Source organism: Poecilia formosa, unplaced genomic scaffold, assembly GCF_000485575.1.
Source record: "Poecilia formosa unplaced genomic scaffold, Poecilia_formosa-5.1.2 Scaffold84, whole genome shotgun sequence".
Taxonomy (NCBI): domain Eukaryota; kingdom Metazoa; phylum Chordata; class Actinopteri; order Cyprinodontiformes; family Poeciliidae; genus Poecilia; species Poecilia formosa.
The window spans coordinates 1,693,488-1,709,094 of NW_006800023.1; the positions used below are offsets into that span (position 1 = coordinate 1,693,488).

A 15,607-nucleotide genomic window follows, 5' to 3' on the forward strand; every position below is an offset into this window, starting at 1 on the left:
TAAATATTAAATACTCTTAAAATAACACTTCCAACAGAGCTTATGAACTGCAATGTAAAATTTCGACACACTAATAGCTGAATAAATAACAAAACTGTTTAACAAAAGCATTTAAACAGCTTGAAGTGCAGTTCTTTTAATTAGACGACCCCTTCATTATTGACATTTGTTTCCATATTTTGCCTTCTATAAATCCTTCTTATTTAAGAAACATGTGGAGCAGTTTAGTGTGAAAGCGAGCGCTGGAGTCCAGGAGGATGCAGAAGGTCTGGAAAGTCTCTCTGTCTTCAAAGTTGTTCCCTGGAGACAGAAAATTGTGTTTTGGACATTTTTAAATGCTTTTAGGACGTGTTGGAGCTTTTATCTGGGGCAAAATTACTGCATCTCCCACCATGTAGAAGAAATGAAAAGAAAATATTTTTGAAAAATCTGTAAGCAAAGTCAGTAGAAGTTCAAGTTTACAACAACCTGCTTTTTTATTTTCTTTTTACTGGTATATGCAGACTAGATCTCTCTTGTTTTCTGACTTTTCCTTATTATCAGCTTTCTCTGCTTAAAGATGGCTGACTTATTCACATGAATAAATCCATTTCAATGTGGCCGTCCAATTATACCATTAGGAATTAGCATGAGTGAAGCAGAAAAGAAAGGCTGGATCCAGGCAAAGACAAATGAAGCTCTTGTGCAACCTGAGCTGAATGGCTTTTCACTGAGATAATGCAAAATAGGAGGTGAAGCTAAATGTCATCTGTCTGAGCGCTCACACACACACACACACACACACACACACACAGTCTCACCTGAGCAAGTTTTTAAAAACAATTCCTCTACCTTTTGTCATTTTATTTTAGTAAATAATGAGTAATTTTCTGTTTATCCTAAATCTAGACTTAGAACAATGGTGTAAACGGTGTAATATTCAATATTCCTACATACATATAGGAATATAAAACATTCCTGGTATATAAGTAGGAATATATTCCTGTTTAAGCTGCTTTAACCCACCTGCCACGGAGGACTCGTAGAACTCTCTGGTGACTTCAGAGAACATGTTCTCCAGGTGCTGGATGAAGGTGAACCTCTCCGGCGCCGAGCTGAACACCTTGCAGATCTGCTGAACCAGCTTCACGGCCCAGCTCATGTGGTAGCCGTCCTTCTCGCACACCTGAGCCGGGAGAGGAGCGAACACAGCAGGACGCGGAGCGATTAGCGCCTGTTCGGCAGCACACACAAGCCTGCCGCAATAAGCAATCGATTAATTCACAGGATCAATAAAATGAGCTCCATTATTTCCATTTTAATGATTAATATTGTATTATTTTTGTTTACAAATGTCATAATATATTTATTTTTGGTTTTGGTTGTGTGTAGGTTAGTTTTATATAACTTTTTATGATTTAAATATTTATGTCTATACATTTTTATCTAGATTTTTTATACATATATAAATTAATATACATATATATTTTACATAACTATAATGTGGATATTATTTTATATTTTAAATATATTTTGTGGTTGTGTTTTAATTAGGATATTTAAAATGTTTTACTGTTCAAGTGTTAAGTTAAAGGTTATTAGTCTTTGAGAGAGCAAACTTGCAATATTATCCAATTATCAACATATTACTGAAAATGGTCTCAAAACAACATTATTGTCCAACACAATAACTTAAAGGAAAAACAAAATTTGTTACTGTTTGTTTATGTTACTAGAGAATTAAATTATTTTCTTTTTGACACACAAAAGAGATGTTTTGTGTTACAATTTGTTTATTCTGTTTGACTTTTGTTGCTTTGTCATAAAATGATCCATAAGATAAGTTAGGAACATTTACACTAAAATTAAGACACCAATAATAAGCCAATCATTGCTTCCAGATTGGCAGGTCTGAATATTTTAAAATCTGTAAAAAAAAAACATATTAAATTTTCACGTACATTTTCTCAGGTTTACAGAAAGAGAAAATATCCAGTGGGTGGAAATAATGTGGCTGACATTGTCCTGTCTTCGCCAGAGGACAGACACTTCTGACAAATAAAGACCGCAGCGAGGTGTCCCGAACCAAACGGATGATGAACCAGTCCTGGTTCATCTCCAGATGAATCTGTGCTCTCACCAGGATGATATGAATGATAATCCTGGAGATCTCGTCCAGTCGTCCATTCAGGGCCTTGCTGGCCAGGAAGGTGTAGCAGAGGCTGCTGCCGCACAGCACCAGCAGGCGGGCCACGTTCTCCAAGTACCACGGCTGGGGGATGACTGCAAATCAAACACGTCAGCGTTTTCCAGCTGGTCCTTCACTGAAACGCTGTCTAATTTCAAATCAGCAGTGAAATAAAATACCAATGAGCTCCTCCAGGATTGACAGCACTGAGTCGGTGCTCCAGCCTTTGACTTGCAGCGTGCCGGACAGCATCAGGATGCACTTGGCCAGATCCCACAGCGCGCTGTGCGGCAGACCCCGGTCCACCAGATCCTCCCAGCCCAGAACACCTGCAGGGCGGACGGGCCGGATGACACGGCACAGAAACCACCAGAACACCTTCTGCACTGTGACGCTGCATTATCCAACAACCAGAGCGAGTATTTACTGGTTACATTTACTTCACTAATTGTTTCCTATTTAATTAAATAAATTTTTTCTTAATATCGCTGATGTTATAACAAAAACACAACTGTTTCGTGATTTGTGGCATATTGCAAACAATTAGAAGAACTATTAGAAAGAATACCTAAATATATTCAGAGCTGGATAGTAACTAGTTACATTCACTCAATTACATCTGAGTATCTTTTTTTTTTTACGTACTTTTAGGAGCATTTTTACTACGCTGTACTTTTTATTTTGACTTGAGTAATTTTATTATAAAGTATTTCTATTGAGTAAAATTTCTGGGTTTTCTGCCCACTGAATGAAAAACAAATATGCTTTACCCAAAAAGAGACACAGCTGCAGTTTTTGCTCAAGTCTCATAAGTCCTTTTATTGAAAGAAACTGATTTGGAAAAACTTTCTTTTGCCCGATTTTGTTATTTTTGCGTTACATATACGAATTATTGTCATTTTCATCCTTAAAATACCAAAATGTCCTTTTAACTTTACATTATTTATCTCTGCATGGAGTCAGTGCTCCAGTTCACGCAGAACGTTTGAGCTGGATTCACAGGAGGAGATTTACCTGGTCTGACGACCTTCATCCGTAATGTTTCTCCTGTGGGTTAACTCGGCAGCTACCGGAGTTAAATTAGCTCCCCGTTAACGGTCGCTCTCCTCGTTAAATTAGCTCCCACAGATCATACCAGTTAACGGTCGCTCTCCTCGTTTCCACAACATCCTTCTAACATCTGCCCAGGTCAGGATTTTACGTCTTGAGTTAAAAGTCACAGAGGAGATAGTTTTATCTTCTATTTCTTTTACTAAGCCATTAGTAATTAGGAAATATTTTAATTGTTTTTAGCACTTATTATATTCATGGCAGCAGATTCAGTATCTGTCACAGGGTGGATAAATTATTTTACAGCATTTAATCATTCAGGAGCGTGAAAGAGTCTGACATGTCCTGAAAATGTCAGCACCCAAACACTTTTAGTCGCTCTGCTGTCTAAAAGTGACCTCACCCTCATGCAGCAAAGGTCCAAACAGGATGAACAGTAGGTGGGCTTGGCTGACCAGCGGCCACGGCTTCAGCAGCTGAACCAACCAGAACTGTCCATCTGGCTGGTTCTGGCATGGGTCCAGCAGAACTTTACGGCAGAACAGACGAAGCTGCAGCTCCTGGTATCGCTTCAGCCCTGAGAGCAAATACATTTTTTTAAAAGGAAACTTCAGATTTTGTCACATTAAAATCAAATACTTGTCTGTGCTAAGGCCTGTCCTGATCAATTGTCCCAATAATTACTGCGATAAACAATAAAATTATTGTTTTGAGATTTTTTTTCAAGTATTATATTGAGTTTTTCCTCTTAAAGAGCAATAAATTGCAGTTTTTGTGAACCATGCATATTAACAAACCATAATAGCCCTATGATTATTTTTAAATATAGGTAAAAGTAAATATTCTGCACACATTAGAGATGAGGCTCATCAGCTTATAGTGGAAGGGTGAAGTCCTACATGATGATTTCCTCTCCATTGATCCCACATAACTGATCACTTATTGGCAGATTTTCCACTCTGAAGGGAACACACCTGGTTTTGTGGTGAGTAAAGCTTCGGTCTTAAGCAGGAGGTTTGTTTGTTCACAAAGAAAGCCAAACACTCTGTGGCACTCCAGCTCATCCCATCCTGCAATCAGGGTCTGTGAAGCAATCAGTGTAAAAACACAATTATTACCCACATCACCCCATGTTTGCATTAAATTATCGACTGAGCTGCTATAAGACACAGCACAAAAATGAAAGATGGATTATTTATTAAATAGGTAAATATGTGAAATTCCAACATTTCTGTAGCACCATGTCACTTTAACAAGCAGACCGTCTCCGCAGACGTAAACTCCTTTAATTCATTTATTTCTTTATTTAAACTTTCACAGAATATCCAGCTTTTATAAACGAGGCACTGACCTGGAGGAAGACGCCGTATCGGGAGAAACCAGTGCAGTCTGGTGCAAGGCACTGCTCCAACGTGAAGCAGGGTATCTAAAATGCAACATCATTTTATATAAGACGCTAATTATTTGTTTATATTACATTTAGGCTGAAAGTACAGAATCAGAAAGCCAGAAACACCAGAAAGAGTTGCCACTGATATGTTGCTCTCTTCTGAATCCACTAAAACAAAAATACAGCAAGCTGAGACTGGAGAGCAAAACATTCTTTCAGACTTAAATAAATAATTAAAAAGCATGAGAAGGAAAGAGAAAAAGCCCACAGGGGGAAAAAACTGTTTTTCAGGCTGGTTGTTCTCAACCTCTGAGATTCTGTGTCTCCAGGTCTGGTTAGGTGAAATATTTCTTAGAGCATAAAATACTTTTTTATATGGTACAAATCTCAAATTTTGCATTCATCACTTGTGACCCTTTTCAAAAATGTCAGGTTAGGAAATGACAACATAAAGCATTTCAAAAGTTTTCTCCCTTCATTTGTAACTATTGTCCTGTAAAATTCAACCAAAAAAAAAAACAAATCTGTTGGCAAAAATAAAATCTAATTTCAGCATTCAGTCTATCACCATCCCACATCTTGACTTGGAAATATTTACTCACTCTACCTTAAAAATGATCTTCAAATCTCTCAGATGGTGAGAAAATCTCGTATCCTTGATCATCCAAAATCTCAAACCTAATTCTTTAGCAGGTTTTAATTTAAACTTAGACTGCTGTTGAGGTTGAAAAATGAGATCCAACTTCATTTTCACCATCCTAGCAAATACGTCAAACGCGTTGAGGTGCCATCTGCCTCAAGAAAATGCTAAAAGAAAAATACTAAATGCTGCAACTGACGTAAAAAATGTATCAACAAACTATTAACTCAAGGATGTGCACACTTACAATATGTAACCAGGTTATTTTGTCGTTAAATGTATTATTTGTCACAAACCTGGCATTTTATTAAGGTTGTGAATAATTTTAAAATACTGACAATGACTCATTCAACTACACTGTGTCCTCTTACCTCTTTTCATCCTTACCTGTGAAAACTTGCTAAATATGAACTTTAACCTGTCCTTTGTGGGTAGCAGCAGGGTACACCTCTTGAACAACAATCCTGAAATGTGACAATCAAAAGACTTGAAAAAATAAAAACAGAAGCTACAAAGAATAAGTTTGGCTTAAAGAGGGAAGTGAGTGAATTTACCCAGGTGTCTGTAGTGCTCCAGTGTGGATCTTTGTTCTAACAATGTGGGGTTGTGAAAGCTCTGGATGATGGTTTTATTCCTCCAGGCCTGGGAGGAGATGTAGTTCACAATGCAACTGGTGAGTTCCTTTGAAACCATGCTGAACACGCTGATGTCCACCACTGAAACACACACAAGTTAAAAAAAACATCATGTTGCTGATCAAATTTACACTGGTAAATTATGTTTTACAAGTCAAAAAGACTTTTAAAACATCGTTCTGGAGAATAATCTGCTAGATCAGGGTTTCCCACAGTGTATTATAAGTCTGGCGGGCCATCAGGCTTTATTTGTGCCCCCACCAGGCTTAGCAAGGCTTATTTATTTAAGTCTTTTTTAAATGTTTGCATTTTTTAAGACTTTATAGTTGGTGTTCAGGTGTTACTCTTCCAATCTTTCAATAACACATGATTATCAAGTAATATTTTCAAATTTCCTGTCAACTTTAAACATGTTTTAACTCAAAAACACGACAGGCTGCTGGATGAATGACCGCTCTAACACCAAACCACCAGGCGTAGCAAGTTTTTTGTATATCATTCAGTAAAACTTGTAAAATGTACAAATAATAAAACTTAGACTTATTTTGATAAAACAGCAACTGAATTGGATGCTTAAAAACTACTTCAGTATCGCCACAACATAATACTTTAGCATTAAATATCTTGCTTTTGAATAACTGAACTTGGGGCTTTAATTAGCCAAGTGACTTAATATTTAACACTGGATGAAAATTAGATTTATACTGTTATCTTTCTTTCTGAGTTAGTACTCAGTTATAAAGAAATCAACACAAATATTAATCAGGTGAATATTTTCATTTAGTGTAATGAAACTGTGTATAATTAGTGTCCTCCGTGAATTAAATTACTACCATAAATTACATTTTCAACAATATTGCTATTTAATTAGACCCCCCTGTAGGCTATATCTGTCCGTGCTACTTTTCCAGGAATGTTCTCATAAATGTGAGATATTCTTTTAATAATTTAACGCCATTTCCCACATCTATTATAAATTTAATGGATGTGTTAGTATTGTGGGTTTAGCGCTCTACACGCACCGGACATTTGATCCAGGATCATGTGGAACACCTCAGCGGGGAGTCCGTTGAAGAAGCCCGCGGCGGAGGTGCACTGGCTGCGGGTCATGACGGTTCTGACGGGCCGAGGCCGCTGGGGAGTCTTCAAATGATGAGACTTGCGTGTCCATGAGTACTTCCTAGTATTGTTGGTTGTTTTTCTCACCTTTATCATTCCTGATAACCTTACTGTATTTAAACAAGTTGATAAAATTCAAGCTACCGAGTTTGACGACGTTGAAAGAAAGCTAGCAACACAATAGCTCTGTAATTAAAATAAGCTAACAATGCTAACAAAACTGACCTTTTTACATTACATTCAAAATTGTTCACTTTACGTGTTGATTAAGTCTCGTAGTGACTATCGTACTTAACAGAATACACTGTTAATATTTAAAATAATCTGACCTGTTTGCTAAAAAATTTCAAATAAAATATGAAACAGGCAAAAAAAAATAGTCAGCTGAGTATTAAAGTTGCTATCTAATGATACATCTCAGCACAACGGCGCGAAAATGGCTGACTTTAATCTTTGCGGCAACTAGGACAAATAAAAAACATTTAGGGCAGAAATGAAACCTCTGTACTCTTATATAAACTAACAACAAACAAAAATATTTAGTTATATAAGCAAATTTATATGGAAGGTTTGTCATTTTACAGAAAAAGGCAACATATTTCATAATTTAAAGTCATGATTATGAGATTAAAGCTACTAGATTCAAAGTCATACTTTATAGAGGAACATTAGTGCCAGAAAACACACAAAAATTTTGATTTTAATCTCATATTTCTGATATCACAATCCTGACTTCAGTCTCAAAATTCTAACTTTTACACAGATCAGCACACCTGTGGAGGCAAATGCAAATTGTGAAGCAAAGCTAATTCAAGAGGAACATGTCAGATTCAAGTAATGTTTTTACATATGTTTGTTCCCTTTTTTGAGATTAAAGTCAAAATTCTGGGATTAAAGTCAGAATTCTAAATATAAAAAATTATGAGGGAAAAAAAAGAGAATCTGAATTTCTAGATTTTGATTCTGAATTTTGAGATTGAACTTGGAATTCTAAAAATCATCAAAATTCTGAGATTAGATTCAAAATTTTGAGAAAAAAGTCAAAATTCTTAGAAAGAAATATGAGAAATTCTAGATTTGAGTCAGAATTCTAAAAAAATACATCAGAATTCTGTCACAATTCTTCAAAAAACATCAGAATTCTGTCACAATTCTAAATACAAAAGTCAAAATTCTGAGATCAAAGAAAAAGTCACAATTCTGAGAAAAATCAAATATAATTTCCTAGATTTGAGTCTGAATTTTAAGATTAAAGTTATAATTCTAAAAACTTTTGGGGGGAAAAAAAAATCTGAATTCTGAGAAAAAATATCTGAAATTCTAGATTTGAGTCAGAATTCATTCTTTTTTTGTAAGGGCCTAATCCGTTTTAGTTTATGATATTCAGCGTTATTATTTCGACAATTAAAATCATAATTAGGAGAATCACAGTCCAATCTATGAGATTAAAAGCGCATCATTTTTATTCTGATAGTCATAACGATGAATTTCAAAGTCATATTCATGATTCTAAAAATCATGAATATGACTTTTAGAATCAATTTTAAAAGTCAATGTCATAATTTTGACTTTTAAAGTCAATTATTAAACTGACATTCCTAAGTGTTGGTTTCAAAACAATAGCTGTAACACAGAAAATCACAACTTTTAAAGAATCTGAAACGTACTAAATGAAAGGATCTTGACTTAATTTATCTTGAGTAGTGTGTTTGTTGATCAGGTGTGAATAAAGTGCAGCTTTCCAGTCATTTAAACCCTTATATTGCCTGTCCACATCATCGCAGTAGCGTTGCAGTGTCACCCTCAAGCGCTGAGAGAAGCAAACCCACTATATGCTCAGCTGCTAATCACAGGATTATTCTGTTTAACTAAGACTATTAAGTGTTCCACTTTGAAATGGCGTCTCCCACGGGCAGACCTTGGAGAGGATGATCCCTCCGCCGCAGGGATCACACAGACAGCCGAATGCTCCACGAGCGACCCAGGGGAAGGGCTGAGAAAATGCTTTTGTACGGCAACAGGATGTCACGGTAGTCTACGCTCGGGACACAGACGAAGAAAGAAGGATGAACAGCAGGAAGAAGACCTCATCTGGCTCCTTATGCCGCACATAAATTCAATCAGGTAAACTTTCTGCACCTCATGCTGCTCTGCTCTGCTGCTGACTGTGTGGTTTGTACTTTTTAAAGTTGTGAATCACGGTCTTGTCGGACGCTCTTAATCTCCAAGAAGAAGTGAGGACAATATCTCTTCAGTGTGGCGCTGCATGGCAACACTTCTCTCCAAATGTGACATTGGCGCTTTTTATCTGCTTGGGCCCGTCTCTCAGGGCGTCTCTTACATGATGTCTCCGACACTGATGGACATAATGTCAGTGATCAAGCTGATGATATCTAAAACTGGCCTGTCACGCTGCTGACAGTCCTGCAACTCTGGCAAATGGATATGTTGCTTGACAACTAAGATGTCACAATCAGAGCGTAGCTAGTGCTAACTGTCATTTCAAACATTTTAGGGTGACTCAATCATCTGTACCCATTTAAATATGACCTTTTTAAAAGTAAAAAGTAGCCATCCAAGAAATTACTCATGTGAGATTTGGTAAAAAGTCTACTCAAGTACTGAGTAACAAAAAGAAAAATGACATCATCAGGCGGACCAAAATATAAAGTGTTTAGGAAGTTTTGGTATTTTAAGGAACAGAATGACAATAATTTATATGACTAACAAAAAATAACAAAATCAGACAAAATTACATTTTTTCAAATCAGTTTCTTTCTATATAAAACTGATTAAGGTGTGTGTGTGTGTGCGTGTGTGTGTGTGTGTGTGTGTGTGTGTGCGTGTGTCTTGTGAATTTTTGCTTAAAACATGTTTGTTTTTAATTTTCTTATCTATCCTCCCCTGAAGAGAGGATTACCACAGCATAACTCTGCCACTGCCATGGTTTCAACATGAGGATTGTATGTTTAGGGTAATGTGCAGCGTTAGATTGGTGGCCAAAAGGTTTTATTTTAAGCTTTTTGGTTTTGTTTCTGACTTTTCTGTTGTGATTCCTTTGTTTTTGTGATGCTGTCTGTTCACTGATCTCTAAAAAAAAAACGTAAAAAAACATGCAGCTGGACTCAATTTATTAATTAGGTGAAAGCAGGTGACATCACTGGAATGCATTCATGGATTTCAGAGTAAAAGGGGCTGAAGATAAGCGCATACCAAACTTTTCAGATTTATTTTTTTATTTTTTCCAAAAATCCGGTATTTTCTTTCCATTTCACATTAATAAAGTTTGTGATTGGGACTTGCCTAAATGTGGGTAAGTTGAATTAATACAAACACTCTGGCAGGGAATTGTTATGTGGTTAAACTGGGCTGAACTCGTGGTGCGAAAGTGAGACAAGATTCTTGTCACAGCTTAGCTTTTGTTCCTGATGATTTCCTTTCATGCCTTCAGTGTAGTCGATCATTAAGTAAGAACAAAAGGGCTTGTGTCACTGAGATTTTATGTGATCCAAGCAGTGCCAGGTCTAACACAGAAAAAATAACCAGGCTTTGCAAAGAGCCTTTGTTCTCTGAGGAAGTCAGAACAATGAATTTGTTCTAGTTTCCTTTTATTTGGAGATTAAACGCAGTTTTCTATCAATATTACTCAAATAAACATGCACTTTCCTTGTCATATTTTGCTAAAAACATTTAAGAGGAACAAAAGTAAATCATTAGAGCTTATTGACAGTTTAAGGTAGCCTGGAGCTACAAGTTGTATTATTTTTACTTCTTTGTTTGTAAATGTGTAACAGGGTTTCAGACAGTGCAATCCCTGGAAATAATCCAACCTGACCCCAAAATTAAACCAATTTCTGTGCTTTCTCTATTATAACAGTTCTGGACCCAGCAGCCAGAATCTGTCTGCAGCCCCTCACCTTCAAACGTCCTGCAGAGCAGTGAAATAATTTCACCGACTTAAAGTTGCGCTCTCAGCTCAGGTGGGTTTCTGTAAATGTTTAATTTCGTCTTTTTCCTGAGGTGTGGCGAAGAGCTTAACAAATAGACTGCTGTGGTTTTGCCCCTCCAGAGGAGAGAGCGTTTACCAGGTGAAGCTGAACACTGCTCTCATTAGTCACACACACAGCCACCTGCCACTCACCAGAGACCTACGACGCCGGAGCGCTGAAACTTTCCACAGCTATTTCTGCGCACGTTCAGAAGAGACACTTGAGGAATGGCTCAGGCTCCGTGACCGCTGGTAAGCTGGGAGGAACATGCTGCTGCTCCGGGGACGATAAGAGGAGTAATCCTGACTGAATTTCAGCCCTGGGAACTGTAAGTAATCTTGTGAGTGTGTCTTATTTTTGTTGGGTGGTTTTTGCACATTTGTGAAATAATCATCACCTGCAGTGGCATACATGTCTTCCTTCTGAGTGATTTTAACTGCTCACCTTTTTACTTTTCAGTTCCAGCGCTTCGATCATGGCCAGCATGGCGGGCCAGCTCCTTGGCTTCTTTCTAGGACTTTTGGGCTTTGCAGGAACCATTGTCACAACTTTGCTCCCTCACTGGCGCAGCACAGCCTACATGGGATCCAACATCATGACAGCCACTGCCTACATGAAAGGCCTGTGGATGGAGTGCGCCTGGCACAGCACGGGCATTTACCAGTGTGAGCTGTATCGATCTCTGCTGGCGTTGCCCCCTGACCTGCAGGTACCGAAGCTTTATCCACATGGCCTGATCACTGCAAAGACACTAAATCTTACCAAGTACTTTTAGTCCAGTTTTTAGTGCAAATACCTTAGTACACTTGAAATAAGAGAAAACTAATGTACAAGTAATTTCTCAGCAAAATATATGAGCTTCTTTTAAGTCAATAATTCCTTAATGTGGACAAAAACGTACTAGTTCCATTTGTAGATTATTTTACTTATAACAAGATGTTTTTCCCATATTTTAGTAAAATAATCTACCATTAACACAAGCTCCTATATCTTGCTGAGAAATACATGCATACATACTAATTGTACATTAGTTTTCTCTTATCCCAAGTGTACTAAGATATTGGCACTATAAACTGGACTAAAAACACTTGGTAGGTAAGATTTACTGTGAGAACCAAAGACGTATATTAAAAAGACAACCACTTTTTTCCTCCTCTGTCTGAAATTAAGAGAGTTTTCACATCAAATAGACTCTGTTTGATTGGGGACAAAAGTTGCAACAATTATTACGTTTTCAGATGGTTTGCTTTCACACTGCGTTGTGTCAAACAATCCAAACCCTTTGAAAAACCTGTTCCACCCTTCACCTGTGGGGGCGCTGTACAAAAAAACACTGAAGGAAACAACACAAAAACCTCCAAAGAAGACCAGCGCAACTTCCTTCTTCACAAAGTGTAAACAAAAATGGCGTAGCGTCACATTTTAGCGGTTGTAGGATTTCTCTTTTGACTCTGGTTAAATGTTTCTCCCTTTGGAGCTAGACGTGCGCATTTGTTTTCTTTAGTTACCCAGAAACTACAGTTTGTTTCCTGCTTTTGGAGCGGTTTCCGGTCCGCTTGTATCCGCATATGCTTTCGAACGGCGCCAGAGTTCACTTCACCTGAACCGAAATCTGTTCAGAATTTGATTCACTCGTCCCCAAACGAACCGGAACTAAAGTTCGTTTGTCTAGGCGGTTAGTCAGCTTTGTCGACTGTTTTCGATTGGGGACAAAAATTGCAACATTTGTTACATTTTTCAGCTGGTGCGGTTTGCTTTCATATCACACTGTGTCAAAACAAAGCAAATTTTTAAAAAAATAAAAACCTCACCTGTGGTGGCGCTTTACTAAGAATCACTGATGGAAGCGACATGAAATCCTCAGAAAAAGACATGAGTGCAGCTTCCTTCTTCACAAAATGTAAACAAAAATGGAGTTGTGTCAGATTTCAACTGTGAAGTCTGGTGGTGGCAGCATCATGTTGTGTGGATGTTTTTCTCCATAAAGAACTGGTGCTCTTCACCAAAAAGACGGAAATAACCTCAACTTCTCTTGTTTTAGATCGGTAAATTATTTCTACTTGCTAAATGCAAGACAATATTTTTCATATATTTTTAATACTTTGCAAAAATAAGACAAAAATTCACATTGTCATAATGTAGACTTTTCAGAAAATGTATTAATTTAATGCACTTACAAGAATACTTTCCATATTCAATGTTTTAAACGGAGAAAGGGAAATATTTTACATTCAGACTTTGTATATTTTGTACAATGCCTTCGAGTGCAAAGAAAAACACTTCCAAATTAAATCTATTATTATTTTTATGTTTATTGGTGCGTATTAAAAGTCAAACAGCACAACTACTTTCAGAAAATATGAGCTAAAAAAAATTCCCCCAATTTCACATTCAGTTAACTTACTTTGAGTCTTTCAAGCAAAATAAGCATAAATTAAATTTAAAAAAAAAAACACCAAAAACCTGCATAATGAGGCTGTTACATGTCTATTGTTTGGAGTAATTAGTTCCCAAGTGTGTCTTTTCTTTTTCTTCTGCTAAAACGAGTGAAGATCTGAAGACTCACCTGATTTTAGGTAGCAGTGCTTTGTTTAGACATTAAAGATGGCTCTTGAATGAACAACTGATTTGTTGTTTTTGCTCCAAAGATCGATTCATTAGCTCCATGTCAGTGTTAGAAAACGCAGAATAAACTGTCACTTAACTAAGATGAATCACACTGCATCAAATAAATAACCTCTGTTATTATATTTTGGTGTCACTACTTAGGAAAATGGTAACTTTAAATGTGAAATGTGGGTGAGAAAAAATGTGAAATACAAGATGACAGTGTCTGCTTTATTAGACTTTGTTTTTCTTTCCTGTAGGCTGCTCGGGCTCTCATGGTGCTCTCCTGCATCTCCTCCGTCTTGGCATCTCTGGTCGCTGTAATGGGGATGAAGTGCACCCACTTTGCTCAACGTTCAGTGGTCAAATCCCCCCTGGTCCTCATCGGCGGGGTCGGTTTCCTCTGCGCTGGCCTCCTCTGCCTCGTCACCGTTTCCTGGACCACCAATGACGTGATCATGGATTTTTACGATCCCTTTCTTCTCAGCGGGATGAAGTACGAGATCGGCTTGGCTGTGTATCTTGGCTACGCCTCGTCCTTCCTCAGCGTGACCGGTGGGCTGGTGCTGTGCTGGAGCAGCAGAGAAAGGTCGCAGGGTCGCCTCCGTGCGCAGACACATCAACCTTCAGCTCCTCCACCTCCCTTCAACAACCTAAACCCCCCTGCTCCTCTCTACAGGCCCCCTGAGGCCCTGAAGGACAATCATGCACCCTCGCTTTGCTCCCTTTCTAGCAGTGGATATCGGCTTAATAACTATGTCTGAAAACATGGAGATAATAACACATATCTTAAAAAACAACCCACGTCAAACCAAAAGAAGAATATCTAATTTTTCTGCTTAAAGACCTTGTTTTGAATTGAAAGCAAAACTCTGAATTATTGAGCTTTCAACTGGAACGCTTGTCCTGTTTGTGATGCATCAGATTGGCCAGTAGGTGGCAGCATGTTACAGAAAACAGAGGATACAAACTGGACTGTTGGTTCCAGTTTCAGATTCCAGTTTCTGCACTGAATAAAATAAACATCAATTAGTGAAGGTTAACACATTCTCCTTGTGGTAAAAAAATAAAAATAAATAAATAAATAAAGTTTCCAGATTTTTTTATTTTTTTCACATTTTCAAAGCTAAAGTTTGGTGCAAGTCCTGTAGGGTTAGACAGCAAACTAGACTTTTTAGGTCATGCAAAACGCCATCATTTTCACAGATTTTAGTCCTGCTTAACACTAACAGCGTCTTTTGTTTTCTCAGAAGATAATGATCATCCATCAATTTAGTTTTTGAACATTTGTTCTTTTCTTTCTTTATCTTAAGCAAATATGAAATAAAACTATATTAACAGTTATATTTCTACTAAGACTTTAAATTTAAAGTCATTTGAAAGAAATGGAGACTGTATCTCGTGACATGATGGCTTTCCTTTGTTCTTTAAGTCCAGTAAGTATCACATTTGAATTAAATTCAGTTTATTTTTACAGCACAAATTCACAACACTTGTCATCTAAATGCACTTTATAAATCAAAAAGTCATTTCAAAGTAATCATGCAGACAGATTAGAAGTAGAAGCATTTCAAACTGATTGAATATTGTTTGCAAAAGTTAAGTTTTCAGTCATTACAAAAAATAACTTATGAGGATGTTCTTAAATTTTATTACCATTTTGTTTCCTTAAGACTTTCTAATTTTCCTAATATCCCTTCTGATGTTTGCAGGAACCACTAGGTGGCAATAAAGATCTACAGAGGGAGCAGTCTGGTTCATTATAATCACAATTATCCTTATTTCTTTACGCAGTGCATCTCTGCATATGATGTAGCTTATGTTTAATTGTTGTTGATGTTTTTAGAGGTTTGTTTGTGGATATTGAATGATAATCTCTTTATGACTCCTGCTTCCTTCCTGTCTCTACCAGCAACACTGTGGAAATGTTTCCGAGGTGCATTTGTGGAAAACCCTTCAATTAGAGGTGGCCTCTGTCTGACCGACTGTCAGCCGCAAAGACAGGAAATT

At 37.3% G+C, this 15,607-nt stretch overlaps 2 protein-coding genes across 4 annotated transcripts; one reads left to right on the forward strand and one right to left on the reverse strand.

Annotated features, from left to right (window-relative positions):
• Positions 1-125: 125 nt before the first annotated feature.
• Positions 126-7,839, reverse strand: LOC103141482 (F-box only protein 47). Of its 2 annotated transcripts, XM_016673900.1 has the most exons (11): positions 7,227-7,839; positions 6,905-7,107; positions 5,802-5,963; positions 5,635-5,711; positions 4,569-4,643; positions 4,192-4,300; positions 3,621-3,794; positions 2,347-2,496; positions 2,120-2,262; positions 1,006-1,165; positions 126-300 (listed from the first exon to the last, which is right to left on the reverse strand). In XM_016673900.1, the coding sequence occupies exons 2-11, from the start codon at positions 7,095-7,097 to the stop codon at positions 200-202; spliced, it is 1,344 nt and encodes a 447-aa protein (XP_016529386.1). In that variant the 5' UTR covers positions 7,098-7,107; positions 7,227-7,839; the 3' UTR covers positions 126-199. The 2 variants fall into 2 exon arrangements, with proteins under 2 accessions (XP_016529386.1, XP_016529385.1); XM_016673899.1 differs by having other exon boundaries at positions 6,905-7,839.
• Positions 7,840-8,703: 864 nt separating this feature from the next.
• On the forward strand, positions 8,704-14,682 carry LOC103141481 (claudin-14). Of its 2 annotated transcripts, none has more exons than XM_007557148.2 (5): positions 8,704-9,125; positions 10,879-10,981; positions 11,071-11,318; positions 11,450-11,699; positions 13,858-14,682. In XM_007557148.2, the coding sequence occupies exons 4-5, from the start codon at positions 11,466-11,468 to the stop codon at positions 14,359-14,361; spliced, it is 738 nt and encodes a 245-aa protein (XP_007557210.1). In that variant the 5' UTR covers positions 8,704-9,125; positions 10,879-10,981; positions 11,071-11,318; positions 11,450-11,465; the 3' UTR covers positions 14,362-14,682. The 2 variants fall into 2 exon arrangements, with proteins under 2 accessions (XP_007557210.1, XP_016529364.1); XM_016673878.1 differs by lacking the exon at positions 8,704-9,125 and adding an exon at positions 10,160-10,314.
• The last annotated feature ends 925 nt before the right edge of the window (positions 14,683-15,607 follow it).